General features: G+C 48.2%; 1 protein-coding gene across 1 annotated transcript in view; it reads left to right on the forward strand.

Moving 5' to 3' along the window:
• The first annotated feature begins 16,813 nt into the window (after positions 1–16,813).
• Positions 16,814–16,968, forward strand: part of LOC100086287 — a 32,593-nt gene continuing 32,438 nt past the window's right edge. Inside the window, exon 1 of the mRNA XM_039912183.1 lies at positions 16,814–16,957. Within this exon, the coding sequence (XP_039768117.1) occupies positions 16,924–16,957 (34 nt within the window). The 5' untranslated portion in view covers positions 16,814–16,923. The remainder of the gene's footprint in view (positions 16,958–16,968) is intronic.

A 16,968-nucleotide genomic window follows, 5' to 3' on the forward strand; every position in this document is an offset into this window, starting at 1 on the left:
CCTTCCTTGCCCGGGGGCTCGGCAGGGAGGGGAGAGGGGGCTGGGGAGGGGGCGGGGGGTCGGATCCTTGCAGACAGCCCCCCACCCGCCCTCTTCTTCCTCCCCTCCCAGCCGGCGGGGCCTCCGCTCCTGGCCTCCGTCCAGCGGAAAAAATTCCATCCTCCAGAGAAGGGGAGGGAGAGAGAGAGAGAGGAGGAGGAGGGGGAGGGAGAGAGAGAGAGGGAAGGGAAGAGAGGGAGGGAGCATGACGCGGAGGAGGAGGAGGAGGAGGAGGAGGAGGAGGAGGAAAAGGAGGAGGAGGTGGAGGAGAGAACAAAAGAGAGCAGCACATCTGAGGGGTAGAGAGAGGGAGGAGGCTTTGCTGACGGCTGGTGGGCCTTCTCCCTCTCCACTTTCCTCCTCTCGGTCTCCCCTTCCATATTTCCCTCACCCCGACGATCTCTTGCCCTATCTGTGTTTCCTCTCACAGTTCCCCCGCCCTTCCCTCCCACCTCTTGCCAGGGTGCGAAAAGCTTCTCCCCAACCCCTGATTTCTAGAACATCGTCCCCTCCCCCTGGCCTCTCTCCCTCCCTCCTTCCTTCCCTCCCTCTCTCTTCACCTCTCTCCCGGATGCTCTAGATTATGTCTCTTTCTGTTCCGCTCCCCTCTGGATTCTTCTTGCCCTTCTCCTCTCCCTGATCTGAGTGACCCTCCTCAAGGCCTCTTGTCGCCTCTCCCACGGGGACAGCGACAGCGGGCCTCCGACGGGAAGGAAGGCAGCCCCCCGTCCCCTTCCTCCCCTTCCCCAAGCTTTTTTCAGGTCCTGGACCCGCCCCCTACAGACATTAACCCGGGTGAGCAGAGCTGGGGTCAGTTGAGGACACTGGGCCTTCCTCATGCCCCGCCACCATCTTCCTGGGAAACGGGAGACCTGGGCTGGAGTGGAGAAGGCACCCAGGCCCAGGGATGCAGATGCACAAGTTGAAACAGAAAGAAAGGGACTCATTCCCCCCCCCCCCCACTGCTTGCCAGAAAGAGGAGCCCTTCCTGCTACCTTTTCTTGGTTCCTGCCCCTCAAATCCTGGTTCCTGCTCTGAGCGTTCTTCCTTCTTTGGGATCAACTCCAGAGCCACAGGTCACAGAATCTGGAATATTTAGGGTGGTTGGTAGATGAGATCTTTGGCGGGGGTAGGGTGGGTGGGGGATGGAAACACTAGACTAGAAACTAGTTGTCGGCAGGGATTAAGACTGTGAGCCCTATGCGGGACATGAACTGTGTCCACGTTAATTAGCTTGTTTCTACCCCAGAGTTTAGAACAGTGGCTGACACATAGTAAGCACTTAACAAATACCATTTAACCTTGGCGTTATCTTCGACTCCTCTCTCATTCAACCCGCATATTCAGTCTGTCTTTAAATCCTGTCCGTTTAGCCTTCACAGCATCGCTATGAATCAGGAATCAGCCCTTTCCTCCCCAACCAAACTGTTACCACATTAATCCAAGCACTTACCTATCCCACCTCGATTACTACATCAGTCTCCTAAATGACCTCTCTGCCTCTCTCTCCCCACTCCAGTCCATACTTCACTCGGCCGCCTGGATCATTTTTCTACAAAAACATTCAGGTCATGTTTCTCCACTCCTCAAGAATCTCCATCCACCTCCATATCAAATAGGAACTCCTTACCATTGTCTTGAAAGCACTCAATCCCCTTGCCCCCCCACCTCACCTCGCTGCTCTCCAACTACAACCCAACCCTCACACTTTGCTCCTCTAATACCAGTTTACTCACTGTACCTCGACCTCGTCTTTCTCACGGCCGATCTCTCATCCATGCCGCGCCTCTGGCCTGGAATCCCCCTCCTTATATCCGACAGGCTATGTTTCGTATTTGTATTATTTCATCTTTCCCAGCCATATTTTCAGATCGTAAGCCCTAAGAGGATAAGAGATTGTGTTTAACTCTCACTTGTGTACTGTTTTTCCAGTGCTTAGCAAAGTGCTCTACACACAGAAAGTATTTAACAAATATTACTACTACTACTTACTGAATGGGTTGATTGGTCAGATGAAATTAAAATGGACACAGGATAAGCGATCACAGTAGTCATCATCACGAATAGTATTTATTAGAGGTGTACTGTGGGCCGAGCACTGTATTAAGCACTTGGGAGAGTACACTACGATGGAGTCGGTAAACAACTCCCTGGTCACAAACAGTTCGCAGTCTCTAAATTAGATCCCAAACTCCCCTTCCTTCTGATTTAACATCTTTAAAAGCAGAATAAATCACCCTCTCCTGCCAGCGCGGCTCAACCTCTCAGTTTCTAACGGTGAGAAGCAGCATGGCGTAGCGGATAGAGCACGGGCCTGGGAGTCAGAAGGTCATGGGTTCTAATCCCCCTCCGCCACTTGTCTGTTGTGACCTTGGGCAAGTCACTTTACTTCTCTGGGCCTCAGTTACCTCATCTGGAAAATGGGGATTAAGACTGTGAGCCCCACGTGGGACAACCTGACTAGCTTATATCTACCCCAGTTCTTAAAACAGTGCCTGGCACACAGTGCTTAACAAATACCATAATTGTTATTATTATTACTGTCTTCACTAGACTTTCTTTCTCTAGGCCGTAAGCTCGTTATGGGCAGGGAACGTGCCTGCTAATTCTGTGGTAGTGCATTCTCCGAAGTGCTTAGTGCAGTGCTCTGCGCCTAGTAAGTATTCAGTCAATACCTCTGATTGATTATCCCATTCCCTTCTCTCCACCAGCGGGACTGGTAGCCAAGGACTACTATTCCCGTCAGCCTCCGGGAGCAGGAGGACAATGACTGCCATCAGTCCCCTGGGGCCCAGACGACGACTCCCGATATTCCCTGGCAGGCAGAGAGGGGTCCGGTCAGCTCCGGCGGGGCATCCTCATCTCCTGCAAATCCCGAAACTTCCCATCTCCTCGGCCCCTCCTGTTGGCTTGAGAGGCCGCTGCGCACGGGACCGACGGGATTTGACCCCACTTTCCGGGGCAGGGGGAGGAGGGAGAGGAGAAAGAGAGAGGAGAGGAGAAGGAAAAGAGAAGGGGAGAGGGAGGAGAAAAAGGAGGCGAAGAAAAGAAGGGGAGAAAAGGAAGAGGTGGAGGAGGAAAGGAGAAGGAAGAAGAGAAGAGGAGGGGGAGGAGAAAAAGGAAGAGGAGAAGAGGGAGAAAAAGAAGAGGAGGAGGAGGAAAGGAGGAGAAGGAAAAGAAGGAGAGGAGAAAAAGGAGGAGGAGAAGAGAGGGGTAGAAAAGGAAGAGGAGGAGGAGGACAGGAGGGGAAGGAAAAGGAGAAGGAGAGGAGAAAAAGGAGGAGGAGAAGAGAGGGGTAGAAAAGGAAGAGGAGGAAAGAAGGAAAAGGAGAAGGGGAGGAGAAAAAGGAGGAGAAAAGGAAGAGGAGGAGGAGGAGGAAAGGAGGAGAAGGAAAGGAGAAGGGGAGGAGGAAAAGAAGGAGAAGAGAGGGGGGAGAAAAGGAAGAGGAGGAGGGGGAAAGGAGGAGAAGAAAGAAGAGAAGGGGCAGGGGAGGAGAAAAAGGAAGAGAAGAGAAGGGGGACAAAAAGGAGAGGAGGAGGAGAAGGAAAAAGGGGAGAGGGAGGAGAAAAAAGGGAAGAAGGGGGATAAAAGGAAGAGGAGAGGGAGTAGGGAAGGAGGAGGAAGAGGAGAAGAAAAGGAGGAAGAAAAGGAGGTGGAGGAGAATAAGAAGGCGGCGCGTTTTTTTCTCCGCAGGAAGGCATGCTCAACCGAAGGACCCCCTCAGAGTGATGGTCCCAGAGCCGAAGGACGGTCGCCGCCGTTCCCGTTGTCGCCCACCCCCCAACCCCGCACTCCTCGGGGCAAGCACCGCCCTCCGCCCCTCCTTCGTGGGCCGCTGCCGCAGGGACGGGCCGAGGGCCGTGCAAAGCGGGAAGCCTGGGTTTTCAGAGGACGGCCGGGTGGCGGTGGACTGGACGCCCTCTCGGAGAGCGAGATGCCCCTCCTGGGCGGAGGAGCCGAGAGAGCCAGCAAAGCCGAAAGAATCAATCGATCGGTCGATCAATCAGCCAATCAGTGGTATTTATTGAGCGCTGTGCGCCGAGCCCCGTTTTAAACGCTTGGGAGAGTCCAATACAACAGGGTTTGCAGACAGGCTCCCCGCCCATGACGAGTTTACGGTCTAGACGGGGAGAACGACGTTAAAAGAAGCACCAGGGTGTAGTGGCTAGAGCACGGGTCTGGGAGGCAGAAGGTCATGGATTTCAGTCCCCGCTCCTCCCCTTGCCTGCTATGTGACCTTGGCCAAATCACTTCATTTCTTGGGCCTCCGTTCCCTCCTCTGTAAAATGGGGATTAAGACTGTGAGCCTCACGTGGGACAGGAACACGATTTGCTTGTATCCACCCCAGCGCTTAGTACGGTGCCTGGGACATAGTAAGCGCTTAACAAAATACCACAACTATTATTACTGTTACTACTATTTTCTGCGCCCCAGTTCCCTCATCTGTGAAATGGGGATTGAGACTGGTGAGGCCCCACGTGGGACAGGGGCTGTGTCTAACTCGCTTTGCTTGTATCCACCCTAGCGCTTAGTACGGTGCCTGGCACGTACTAAGCACTTCACTTCTCTGTGCCTCAGTTCCCTCATCTGTAAAATGGGGATTAACTGTGAGCCTCATGTGGGACAACCTGATTACCCTGTATTTACCCCAGCTCTTAGAACAGTGCTCTGCACATAGTAAGCGCTTAACGAATACCAACATTATTATTAATAAATACCATAATTTTTATTATTATCTACCCCAGGGCTTAGTACAGTGCCCGGCACATAGTAAGAGCTTAACAAATACCATATTTATTTACCTCATAGGTAGTACAGTGCCTGGCACATAGTATTAATTATTTTTATTACTAATTATTAATAATCTATCATATAAACCCTGCAGTGCAAGGGGAGGGGAGGGGGTCGGACCTCCCCTGAGCCAATCAGGGATGATCTGCCTGCACAGGCCTCGTCCACCCCTCCTCCCCTGCAATTTTGCAGGCTCGGGAAGGACTGGGGTAGGGGGGAACCCCAGCAGCTAGTGGGGAGGGGGCTTCCCAAAGGAGAGGGTCCAAGGAAGGTCACCTCGCCATCGGTCGGACCTGAGATCCACCGCACCCTCTTCACCCTCGGATTCACATTTCATTCAGTCGTATTTATTGAGCGTTTGCTGGGTGCAAAGCACCGTACTAAGGGCCTGGGAAAGGACGCTATAACAATAAACAGACACATCCCTGCCCACAACGAGCTCACAAATATCAACTTAACAAATACCAACAGTGTTATCATTATTATTATAGGGGGAGATGGCATTAATATAAATAAATAGATAAATAAATTACAGATCTAGACAAATATATGTTGTGGGGATGGGAGGGAGATTGAAAGAAGGAACAAGTAAGAGTGGCGCCGAAGGGGGTGGGAGAAGAGGAGAGGAGGTCTTAGTCAGGGAAGGCTTCTTGGAGGAGATGGGCCGTCAATAAGATTTTGAAGTGAGGGAGAGGAATTATCTGTCTCATATGAGGAGGGAGGGCATTCCAGGCATCCTTTCTGTGACACCCCCCCGCTCGGGCCGGCCTTCTCACATGTTTTTTTTCCTTCTCATCAACGTTTCTGCCCATGGAATAGAGAAATAGCGGCCTAGCGGGTGGAGTTCGGACCTCGGAGTCAGAAGGATCTGCGTTCTAATCTCGGCTCCTCCTCTTGTCTGCTGGGTGACTTTCATTCATTCATTCGATCGTATTTAATTTATTGAATTTATTGAATTTATTTATTTATTTATTAGTGTTTAGAGCACTCTACTAAGGGGTTGGTAAGTACAATTCGGCAACGAGGAGAGACAATCCCTGCCCATAGCGGGCTCACAGTCTAGAAGGGGGGAGACAGACACCAAAACAAGTAAACAGGCATCAATAGCATCAATATAAATAAATAAATAGAATTATAGATATATACACATCAAAACAAGTAAACAGGCATTAATATAAATAAATAGAATTATAGATTTGTACATATATACACAAGTGCTGTGGGGTCGAGAGGGGGGAAGAGAAAAGGGAGCGGGTCGGGGCAATGGGGAGGGGAGGTAAGGGGGAGCTGAGGAAAAGGGGGTCTTAGTCTGGGAAGGCCTCTTGGAGGAAGTGAACCTTTAGTAGGGTTTTGAAGGGGGGAAGTGTGATTGTTTGGTGGATTTGAGGAGGCAGGGCATTTTGGGCCAAAGGTAGGACATGGGCCAGGGGTCGACGGCGGGTCGGTTGAGAAGGAGGCCTAGTGAGAACATTAGCACCAGAGGAGCGGAGCCTATGGGGCTGGGCTGTAGAAGGAGAGAAGGGAGGTGAGGCAGGAGGGGTCAAGGTGATGGAGAGCTTTGAAGCCAAGAGTGAGGAGTTTCTGCTTGATATGGAAGTTGAATAGGCAATCACTGGAGATTTTTGAGGAGGCGGGGGTGACATGCCCAAAGTGTTTCCGTAGAAAGATAATCGGGGCAGCAGAGTGAAGTATAGACTGAAGTGGGAAGAGACTGGAGGTTGGGACGTCAGAAAGGATGCTGATGCAGTAGGGCAAACCATGTTACTTCCCTCTGCCTCAGTTCCCTCATCTGTAAAATGGGAATTAAGACTGTGAACCTCATGCGGGACAGGGACCGTGTCCAATCCGATTATCCTGCACCTACCCCAGTGCCTAGTGCAGTGCTTGGCACAGAGTAAGTGCTTCACAAATCCCAGAAAGAAACTCAATGCATTCTCCCTGAAGACCCTCTTGTTGTGGGTCAATCATGTTAGAATTACCAATGATCCCGTGGAAATTATTGGAAAACTACAAATTATTTCTATTAATGTCTGTCTCTTCCTCTAGACAGTAAACTCGTTGTGGGCAGGGAACGTGTCTACAAACTCTACTGCACTGTACTCTTCAGAGCACTTAGTCCAATGTTCTGCACACCGTAAGGGCTTAATAATCATAATAATAAGTATAATGGTATTTGTTAAGTGCTTACTATGTGCCAGACAGTGTACTAAGCGCTGGGGAAGATACAGTAAATACCACTGATGATGATGATGATGATGATGATGATGATGATGATGATGAATGGAGTAAGTAGTTCAAAGATTTTTTTCCCCCGTGGCTGATTTTTTTGTGTGCAAATTGGTATATAGTAATAATAACGGTATTTGTTAAGCGCTTACTATGTGCCAAGCACTGTTCTAAGAGCTGGGGTAGATACAAGGTAATCAGATTGTCCCATGTGGGGCTCACAGTCTTAATTCCCATTTTTCAGATGAGGTAACTGAGGCACAGAGAAGTTAAGTGGCTTGTACATAATTTACGCCCAGACTAGCAGCATGTTACACCTCCTCATATACACATACAACATCCCTTTTAAATACCGCGGTCCCTGGGTGTTTGCGGAAATCGGCTAGAGGAATCTCGACAACCCACGGCCGCCCCGGCTTTCCAGGGGGTGGGGTGTGTGTAGTCTGGGAGTCAGAAGGTCATGGGTTCTAATCCCGGCTCCGCCACTTGTCTGCTGTGTGACCTTGGGTAAATCACTTTACTCTCTGTGCTTCGGCTCCCTCATCTGGAAAATGGGGTTCGATACTGTGATCCCCGCGTGGGACAGGGACTGAGTTCGAGTCCAGTCCCTGCGGACAGGCAAAACCGCGAACACACAATTTACCATGGCCGGCGACTAGTCAGCCGAACAGTCGTATTTATTGAGCGCTTACTGTGTGCAGAACACTGTATTAAGCGCTTGGGAGAGATCAATCGAGCTATAAACAGATACATTACCTGCCCACAACGAACGACTGTTTATTAAGCCATGATATTGCAAAATCATGGAAGCACAAAATACTGCAGGGAGGGGCAGTAAGGTCCTCCAGACGGGGAGCTCTTTGTGGGCAGGAATGTGTCTCTTTGTGGTTATATTGTAGTCTCCCAAACGCTTAGTGCAGTGCTTTGCACACAGTAAGTGCTCAAGCCCCACTTTTCCTATCTCCCACTCCCTTCTCCGTCACCCTGACTTGCTCCCTTTGCTCTTCCCCTCTCTCCCTGCCCCATGGCACTTATGCATATCTGTCATTTTATTTTATTTATATTGATGTCTGTTTATTTATATTGCTGTCTCCCCCCAACACCACCACCACCCGACTGTGAATTCGTTGTGCTTTGTACAGTGGTCTGCACACAGTAAACACTCAATAAATGTGAATGAATGAATGATGTTGCTTGTGTCCAACCCAGCGCTTACTACAGTGCCTGGCAAATAGTAAGCCCTTAATAAATACCACAATAATAATAATAATAATGTATGCATCCGTAATTTCTTTATTTATATTGATGGCTGTCACCCCCTCTAGATTATTAGCTCATTGTAGGCTGCGACTGTGCCTGTTACATTGAATGAATGAGGCAATCGTCCACCCATTCATCCACACGAAGACACACTGGTGGAAAGAGCCCAGGCTTGGGAGGCAGAGGTTGTGGGTTCTAATCCCGCCTCGGCCATGTGTCAGCTGGGTGACTCTGGGCAAATCACTTGACTTCTCTGGGCCTCAGGTCCCTCCTCTGTAAAATGGGGATGAAGACTGTGAGCCCCACGTGGGACAACCTGATTACCTTGTATTGATTCCAGAGCTTATTACAGTGCTTGGCACATAGTAAGCGCTTAACAAATACCATTCTTCTTATTATTATTAATAATCCTACCTCCAGACAGACACACGCAGAAAAGGAACTTCTCTCCTGAGAAGATGCCAGTAGCAAAGGAAGGGAGAGTAAGGAATTTTAACTGCCCCGCGGGTTTAGACCTTGGCTTTGGGCAAAGAGATTGGATGGATTTGTTCCTTTCACTCATTCAGTCATATTTATTGAGCTCCTACTGTGTGCAGAGCACTGTACTAAGCGTTTGGAAAGTACAGTTCAGCAATAAAGAGAGATCGGGCTTACACTTCATTCACCCCCATCTCAGCCCCACAGCAACTAATCATTGTGGGCAGGGAATGTCACTTTTATTGTTGTATTTTACTTTCCCAAACACTTAGTACAGTGCTCTGCAAACAGTAAGTGCTCAATAACTACAATTGAATGAATGAGTGAATTAATGAATGATGTTTCTTGTATCTAACCCAGCGCTTCATACAGTGCCTGGCACATAGCAAGCACTTAATAAATGCAATAATAATAATAGTAATGTACACATCCATAATTTATTTATATTAATGTCTGTCACGCCCTCTAGATTGTTAGCTCGTTGTGGGCTGGGAATGTGTCTGTTATATTGTTATATTGTAGTCTCCCAAGTGCTTAGTAGAGTGCTCTGTACACAGTAAGCACTCAATAAATATGATTGATTGATCGATTGATTGAGGTGAAGATATATGGAGATGGTTGGAATCAGGAAGGGTTTTGCAACACAGAGCCTTTAATGATTCCTCAGATAACTTATTTACAGATGGAAATTCAGATCTGCATTTCATGGTTAAATATCATTTTGGTTTATCTGGAATTTTGGAGTATCATGCTACCTGTAGCACAGATAACTGAGAGTGTGCATTCAAAGAATAACAGACTGAAATGAGTAAAATGCAGAAATGAGTAAGATGACTGGAGGCTGAGGTCTTAGAGATGCCCCTGAAAGGGCCAGAGTGCACTCAGTCCTAGACTGAAAAGAAGCAGCGTAGCCTAATGTGTCTGGGAGACAGAAGGATCGGGGTTCTAATCCTGGCTGCCCCACTTGTCTGCTGTATGACCTTGGAAAAGTCATTTCACTTCTCTGGGATTTAGTTTCCTCATCTGTAAAAGGAAGACTAAGACTATGAGCCCCTTGTGGGACATGGACTGTGTCCAACCTGATTAGTTTGTCTCTACCGCAGCATTTAGTACAGTGCCTAGCATATAGTAAGTGCTTAACAAATGCCATTGAAAAAAAGAGGAACTTGTCTCTATGGTAACAGTGATCAGAGGGGCAAGCCAGAAATACTGAGGGGGCCAGCGGGGCCCTATATCTTAAGAAGACATTAAGAAGGGGGTAAGGTAGGAAGGTGAAGGTGACCACAGGCAAGCAGGAGATCAGTCAATCAGGACATAATGACCTTTGATGACCTTTAAACTTCTCTGTGCCTCAGTTACCTCATCTGTAAACTGGGAATTGTGACTGTGAGACACGTGGGGCATGGACTGTGTCCAACCTGATTACCCTGAATCTAGCCCAGCACTTAATAATAATAATAATAATAATGATGGTATTTGTTAAGTGCTTACTATGTGCCATGCATTGTACTAAGTGCTGGGGTAGATACAAGGTAATCAGGTTGTCCCACACTGGGCGCACAATCTTAATCCCCATTTTTACAGATAAGGAAACTGAGGGCCAGAGAAGTTAAGTGACTTGTTCAAGGTCACACAGCAGATGGGTGGCGGAGCCAAGATTAGAACCCATGACCTCTGACTCCCAAGCCCGTGATCTTGCCACCAGGCTATGCTGCTTCATAAAAAAAGGCAATGAGGTTAAATTGAAAATGAATTAACTGAGTGTTTCACAAACTTGAGGGGTCAATGGACAAAAGGGAAGTGATTCAAATGAGCCAACAGTCTTTTACTGAGTCCACGAGGAGCACTGGATGGGATTGAAACCCTTGACCACAAGCCATCCAGTCTGGATGAACAGCCAAAATAAGGGAAACAAGCGAGGTGGAGTGATGCGAAGAGTGTTTATTGAGACGTCAGCTGTTCTCAGAGCACTGTAGGGCACCTAGACCTAAAAAGAAACTCCATGATATTGGAAAAATGTCATAATCAAAGTAAAATAAAAATTGCAACCCTAGTGCAATCAATGTAAAGTGGGACTTATCACCACAAATTGTTACATTGATCGATGCTAATTAAGAGGCGGTTCTCTGTGATCAGGGTAAGCTGGGGACTGAGTTGACAGGACTTGGGACCAAGGGGTCGAGTCTCACAAGTTGGTACCCCAAAGTTGGCTTCAAATGAATGTAACCCCAAAGCGTGGAACAATGGAACCCAGAATGTAGACACGGGAAACTGTAAGCTTGCTGTGAGCAGGGAATGTATCTCTTTATTGTTATATTGTACACTCCCGAGTGCATAGTACAGTGCTCTGCACACAGTAAGAGCTCAATAACAAGATTGAACGAGTAAAAATAGAAAAAGGTGTCAGAGTCTTTCCCAGCCCGCTTCACTCCAGGGGTGAGAGGTGGTCTCCTGGTAGGTCCATCATCTAGGCAGAAATCTAGACTGGCATTCCCAAGGACATCCAGCTCAGTCATTCATTCAATCATATTTACTGAGCACTTACTTTACGCAGAGCACTGTACTCGTGCTTGGGAGAGTACAATACAAGAAACAGACACATTCCCTGCCCACAACGAGCTTATGGTCTAGAGTGGGGGAGACAGACATTAATAGATATAAACTACAGATATGTGCAGAAGTGCTGTGGGGCTGGGAGGGGGGGAAGAACAAAGGGAGCAAGTCAGGGCCACACAGAAGGGAGTAGGAGAAGAGGAAAGAGGGGCTTAGTCAGGGAAGATCTCTTGGAGGAGTTGTGCCTTCAATAAGGCTTTGAAGGAGAGAGAGGATTTGTTAGTTCATTCTAATCAATCCTTGATATGGAAAGCAGCTTGGCTTAGTGGAAAGAGCACAGGCTTGGGAGTCAGAGGTTGTGGTAATCCTGACTCCACCACTTGTCAACTGCGTGACTTTGGACAAGTCAACTTCACTTCTCTGTGCCTCAGTTACCTCATCTGGAAAATGGGGATGAAGACTGGGAGCCCCACGTGGGACAACGTGATTACCTTGTATCTACCCCACTGCTTAGAACAGTGCTTGGCACGTAGTGAGCTTTGGCTACAAAGCTCTCCATCACCTTGCCCCCTCCTACCTCACCTCCCTTCTCTCCTTCTACAGCCTACCCCATACACTCCGCTCTTCTGCTGCTAACCTCCTCACAGTCCCTCGTTTGCACCTGTCCCGCCATCAACCCCTGGCCCACGTCCTACCGCTGACTTGGAATGCCCTTCCTCCTCACATCCGCCAAACTAACTCTCTTCCCCTCTTCAAAGCCCTACTGAAAGCTCACTTCCTCCAGGAGGCCTTCCCAGGCTGAGTCCTCCCTTCCCCTCTGCTCCTCCTCCCCTCCCCATTCCCCCCTTCTCCCGCCCTCTGCTCTTCCCCCTTCCCCTCCCCACAGCATTTGTGCATATTTGTATATATTTTTATTACTCTATTTATTTTGTTAATAATGTGTATATATCTATGATTCTAACTATCTTTATGATTATTGATGCCAGAATACTTGTTCTGTTTTGTTCTGTTTTGTTATCTGTCTCTCCCATTTAGACTGGGAGCCCGTTGTTGGTCAGGGATTGTCTCTATCTGTTGCCGAATTGTACATTCCAAGCAGTTGGTACAGTGCTCTGCACATAGTAAGCACTCAATAAATACGATTGACTGAATGAATGAATAGGGAGCGCTTCACAAATACCATCATTATTATTATTGAGGATTTTGTGCAGAGCAGTCAGTCCATCGTATTTATTGAACGCTTACTGTGTGCAGAGCACCATACAAAGCATTTGCGAGAGTACAATATAACAATATAATAGACCCATTTCTCTGCCCACAACGAACTTTCAGTCTCGTGCAACTACCAATTAAAAAATCAGAATACTCTATTTTCAGAATACTGTAATAAGGCTTTGAAGGGGGGGGAGAGTAATAGGCAGGGAACATGTCTGCTAATTCTGTTGTACTCTCCCATGTGTGCAGTACAGTGCTCTGCACACAGTAAGGGCTCATTATATACCAATTGTTAATTTATTGATTGAGGAGGAATGAAAAGGAATCAACCCATGTTTCCCCACTCCTCAAGAATCTCCAGTGGTTGCCCATTCACCTCCACCTCGAACAGAAACTTCTTACCGTCACTTTTAAAGCAGTCAATCACCCTTCCCCCTCTACCTCACCTCACTCCTCTCCTACTGCAACTCAGGTCGCGCACTTCGCTCCTCTAATGCCAACCTACTCATTGTAACTTGATCTCGTCTATCTCGCCGCCGACCTCTCACCCATGTCCCTCCTTTCTCCTGGAATGCCCTCCCTCTTCAAACATTCTCCCATCTTCAAAGACTTATTAAAATCACATCTCCCTCACGAGGCCTTCCCAAGCCCTCATTTTGCCTACTCACTCTCTCTTCTGTGTCACCTAAGCCACTTGGATCTGTATCCTGTAAGGATTTGATATTCACCCACACTCAGACCCACAGCATTTATGCCCATGTCTGTAATTTCTTTTAATGTCTCACCCTCTAGACCGTAAGCTGCTAGTGGGCAGGGAACATATCTACCAACTCTGTTGTATTCTACTCTCCCAAACGCTTAGCAGAGTTCTCTACCAGCACTAAGCGCTCAATAAATACCACTGATTGATTGAGCTATCAAATATGGAAATCATTGGGATAATTCAAACTATATACATGACTTATTTATTCACCTAGTTCACCCTACCATATTTTTGTTATTACCAGTTGCATCTTTGCTAGCAGTAATATTTACTACTACTACTACTAATAATTACGGTACTTTTTAAGGGCTTACTATGTGCCAAGCACTGTTCTAAGCAATGGAGTAGATATTCATTCATTAAATAATATTTATTGAGCGCTTACTATGTGCAGAGCACTGTACTAAGCTCTTGGAATGTACAATTCGGCAACAGAGAGAGACAATCCCTGCCCCATGATGGGCTCACAGTCTAAACGGGGGAGGCGGACAGCAATGCAAAAGAGAACAAAACAAAAACAAGACATCATCATCAAAATAAATAGAATCAAGGAGATATACACCTCATTAACAAAATAAATAGGGCAATAAATAAAATATACAAATGAGCACAGTGCTGAGGGGAGGGGAAGGGGGAACAGCAGAAGGTGGGAGGAGGAGCAGAGAGAAGGGGGGCTTATTTTGGGAAGGCCTCCGGGAGGAGGTGGGCTCTCAGTAGGGTTTTGAAGAGGGGAAGAGAGTTAGTTTGGCAGATGTGAGAAGGGAGGACATTCCAGGACAGCAGTAGGACATGGGCCAGAGGTCGACAGCGGGATAGGTGTGAACAGGGGACGGTGAGGAGGAGAGCGGCAGAGGAGCAGAGTTTATGGGGTGGGCAGTACAAAGAGAGAAGGGAGGTGAGGTAGGAGAGGGCAAGGTGTGAAGAGCTCTGAAGCCAAGAGTGAGGAGTTTTTGTTTTCTGCTAAGGTTAATAGGCAACCACTGGAGTTTTTTGAGGAGGGGAGTGACATGCCCAGAGCGTTTCTGTAGGAAGATGATCTAGGCAGTGGAATGAAGAACAGACTGGAGTGGGGAGAGACAAGAGGAAGGGAGATCCGAGAGGAGGCTGACAATAATCCAGTCGGGATATTATGAGAGCTTGTACCAGCACAATTGCAGTTTGGATGGAGAGGAAAGGGTGGATCTTGGCGATATTGTGAGGGTGAGAGCGGAAGGTTTTGGTGACGGATTGGATGTGTGGGGTGAATGAGAGAGCTGAGTCAAGGACGACACCAAGGTTGCAGGCCTGTGAGACGGGAAGGATGGTCGTACCGTCCACAGTGACGGGGAAGTCAGGGAGAAGACAGGGTTTGGGAGGGAAGACGAGGAGCTCGGTTTTAGACATGTTGAGTTTTAGGTGGCGGACAGACATCCAGCTGGAGACATCCTGGAGGCAGGAGGAGATATGAGCCTGGAGGGAGGGGGAGAGAACAGGGGAGGAGATGTAGATTTGGGTGTCATCTGCGTAGAGATGATAGTTGAAGCCGTGGGAGTGAATGAGTTCACCAAGGGAGTGAGTATAATCAGGTTGGACACAGTCCCTGTTCCACCTGGGGTTCACACTCTTAATCCCCATTTTCCAGATGAGGTGAATGAGGCACAGAGAAGTGAAGGGACTTGCCCAAGGTCAACAGCAGACCAGTGACAGAGCCAGGATTAGAACCCAGGTCCTTCTGCCTCCCAGGCCTGTTCTCTAGTCACTAAGCCATGCTGGATCTCTTTACTGAAGTCCCCCTGGTTGTAATGTACTATCCTAAGCACTTGAGATAGCACTTGAAAAGTAGTTAACAAAGAAAAGGCGCCTTCCCTGTCCCTAAGGCTGGGGGAAGGAGCGGTCTCTCCCGCTCTCACTCTCTGTAAATCATTTGGGGCCCCCTGCCTCAGGACAGTGAACTGTGTCTTTGGCTTCTATTGTCTTTCCTGGTGCTCTGCACACTCTTCATGCAGTAAATGTCAATGAAGACCACTGCCTGATATTGATTGATTGATTGACTGATTCTAGCCCCTCAATACTTAGCTGCGGGGGGGGGGGGGGGGGCATGGGGGGGTGGGGTGGACACAACACTTGCAAACTGACTGACAATCAAGCAATTCAAACCCACCAGAATAAGACCAAGGCCCTGACTTTGGAAAAGGAAAAGGAAAAGGAAAAGGAGAGCACTCAGGTCCCAGGGAAGAAAAAGCTATGTTGCGGGTGGCCTTGTGCAGAAGAAAAGCAGCATGGCCTACTGGAAAGAATATGGACCTGGGAGTCAGAGGACCTGAGTTCTGATTCCGGCTCTGCCATTTGTCTGCTGTGTAACTTTAGGCAAGTAACTTAGCTTCTCTGTGCCTCACTTTCCTCAACTCTAAAATGGGGATTAAGCCCTAGTCCCCCCTACTTAGATCGTGAGCCCCATGTGGGGGCAGGGACTGTGTCTGCTAAATTTGTATCTACCCTAGGGCTTAGAATAGTGCTTGACACATAGTAAGCACTTTTTAAAAATGGAATTTGTTAAGCATTTACTACATGTCAAATGCTGTTCTAAGTGCTGGGGTAGGTACAAGTTAATTAAATTGGACACAGTCTCTGTCCCAGATGGGGTTCACAGTCTAAGTAGGAGGGAGAACAGGTATTTAATCCCTATTTTATAGTAGAGGAAACTGAGGCCTAGCAAAATTAAGTGACTGTCCTAAAGTAACACAGCAGATAAGTGGCAGAGCTGGGATTAGAACCCTCAGGTCCTCTGATTCCCAGGCCCGGGCCCTTTCCACTAGACCAAGCTACTTTTCAAATGGTTTACAATTACCATGAAAGAAACAAATAAGAGAGAGGAAAGATCAGCTCTATTGCAGCAGTTTTGATAAGGGTCAGCACTGCTTTGTCTGAGGTTTCACTTCTTCTTCCTCCTCTTTCCTCTAAACTCATGGCTCCCCCAAATCTCCCAAATTCAGTAAACTCTCCTCTAATCTGGCACTCCCTCACCCCTGAGCTTTGATGGGTATCCCCCCTCTAAATTTCCCTGGCTACTATATGGCTCCTCAACCCGAGAAGAGAACTTTCCTGAAACCCAGTCCAGAGTGTGGCCTGAGGAGTGAGAGCAAGATAGAACCCATTAAAGAAAGGCTGAGAACCACCAAGGAGAAGCAGTGTCTCCTAGTGGGTAGACCACTGACGTGGAAGTCAGAAGGACCTGTCTGCCGGGCGACCTTGGGTGAACCACTTAACTCCTCTGGACCTCAGTTCCTTTATCTACAAGAAGGGGATTAAGACTGTGAGCCCCAAGTGGGACATGTGCTGTGTCCAACCTGATTAGCTTGTACCTACTCCAGCGCTTAGCCCAGTGCCTGGCACCTAGTGAGCAGCTTAACAAATACCATGAAAACAAACAACTGTCTGACACACTAATTAATGTCCTAGGGGTGAGCGGCATCTGGGTTTCTGTTGTAACTTCCCCTTCCTCCCCAGCTTCTCCCCTTCCTGAGTGAGGGAGTCAGAGCTGGGAGAAGAAGTTGGAGATCTGTCCGGGGGGCCTCATCGGGGAACGCTCCTTATCGCTCTTTCCCTTCCCTCCTTGGAGATGTTGCTTTTACTTCTGACTTTGTTCTGGGGGCGTAAGTAGGGC

The sequence above is a fragment of the Ornithorhynchus anatinus genome, chromosome 5 (genome assembly GCF_004115215.2).
Source record: "Ornithorhynchus anatinus isolate Pmale09 chromosome 5, mOrnAna1.pri.v4, whole genome shotgun sequence".
NCBI lineage: Eukaryota > Metazoa > Chordata > Mammalia > Monotremata > Ornithorhynchidae > Ornithorhynchus > Ornithorhynchus anatinus.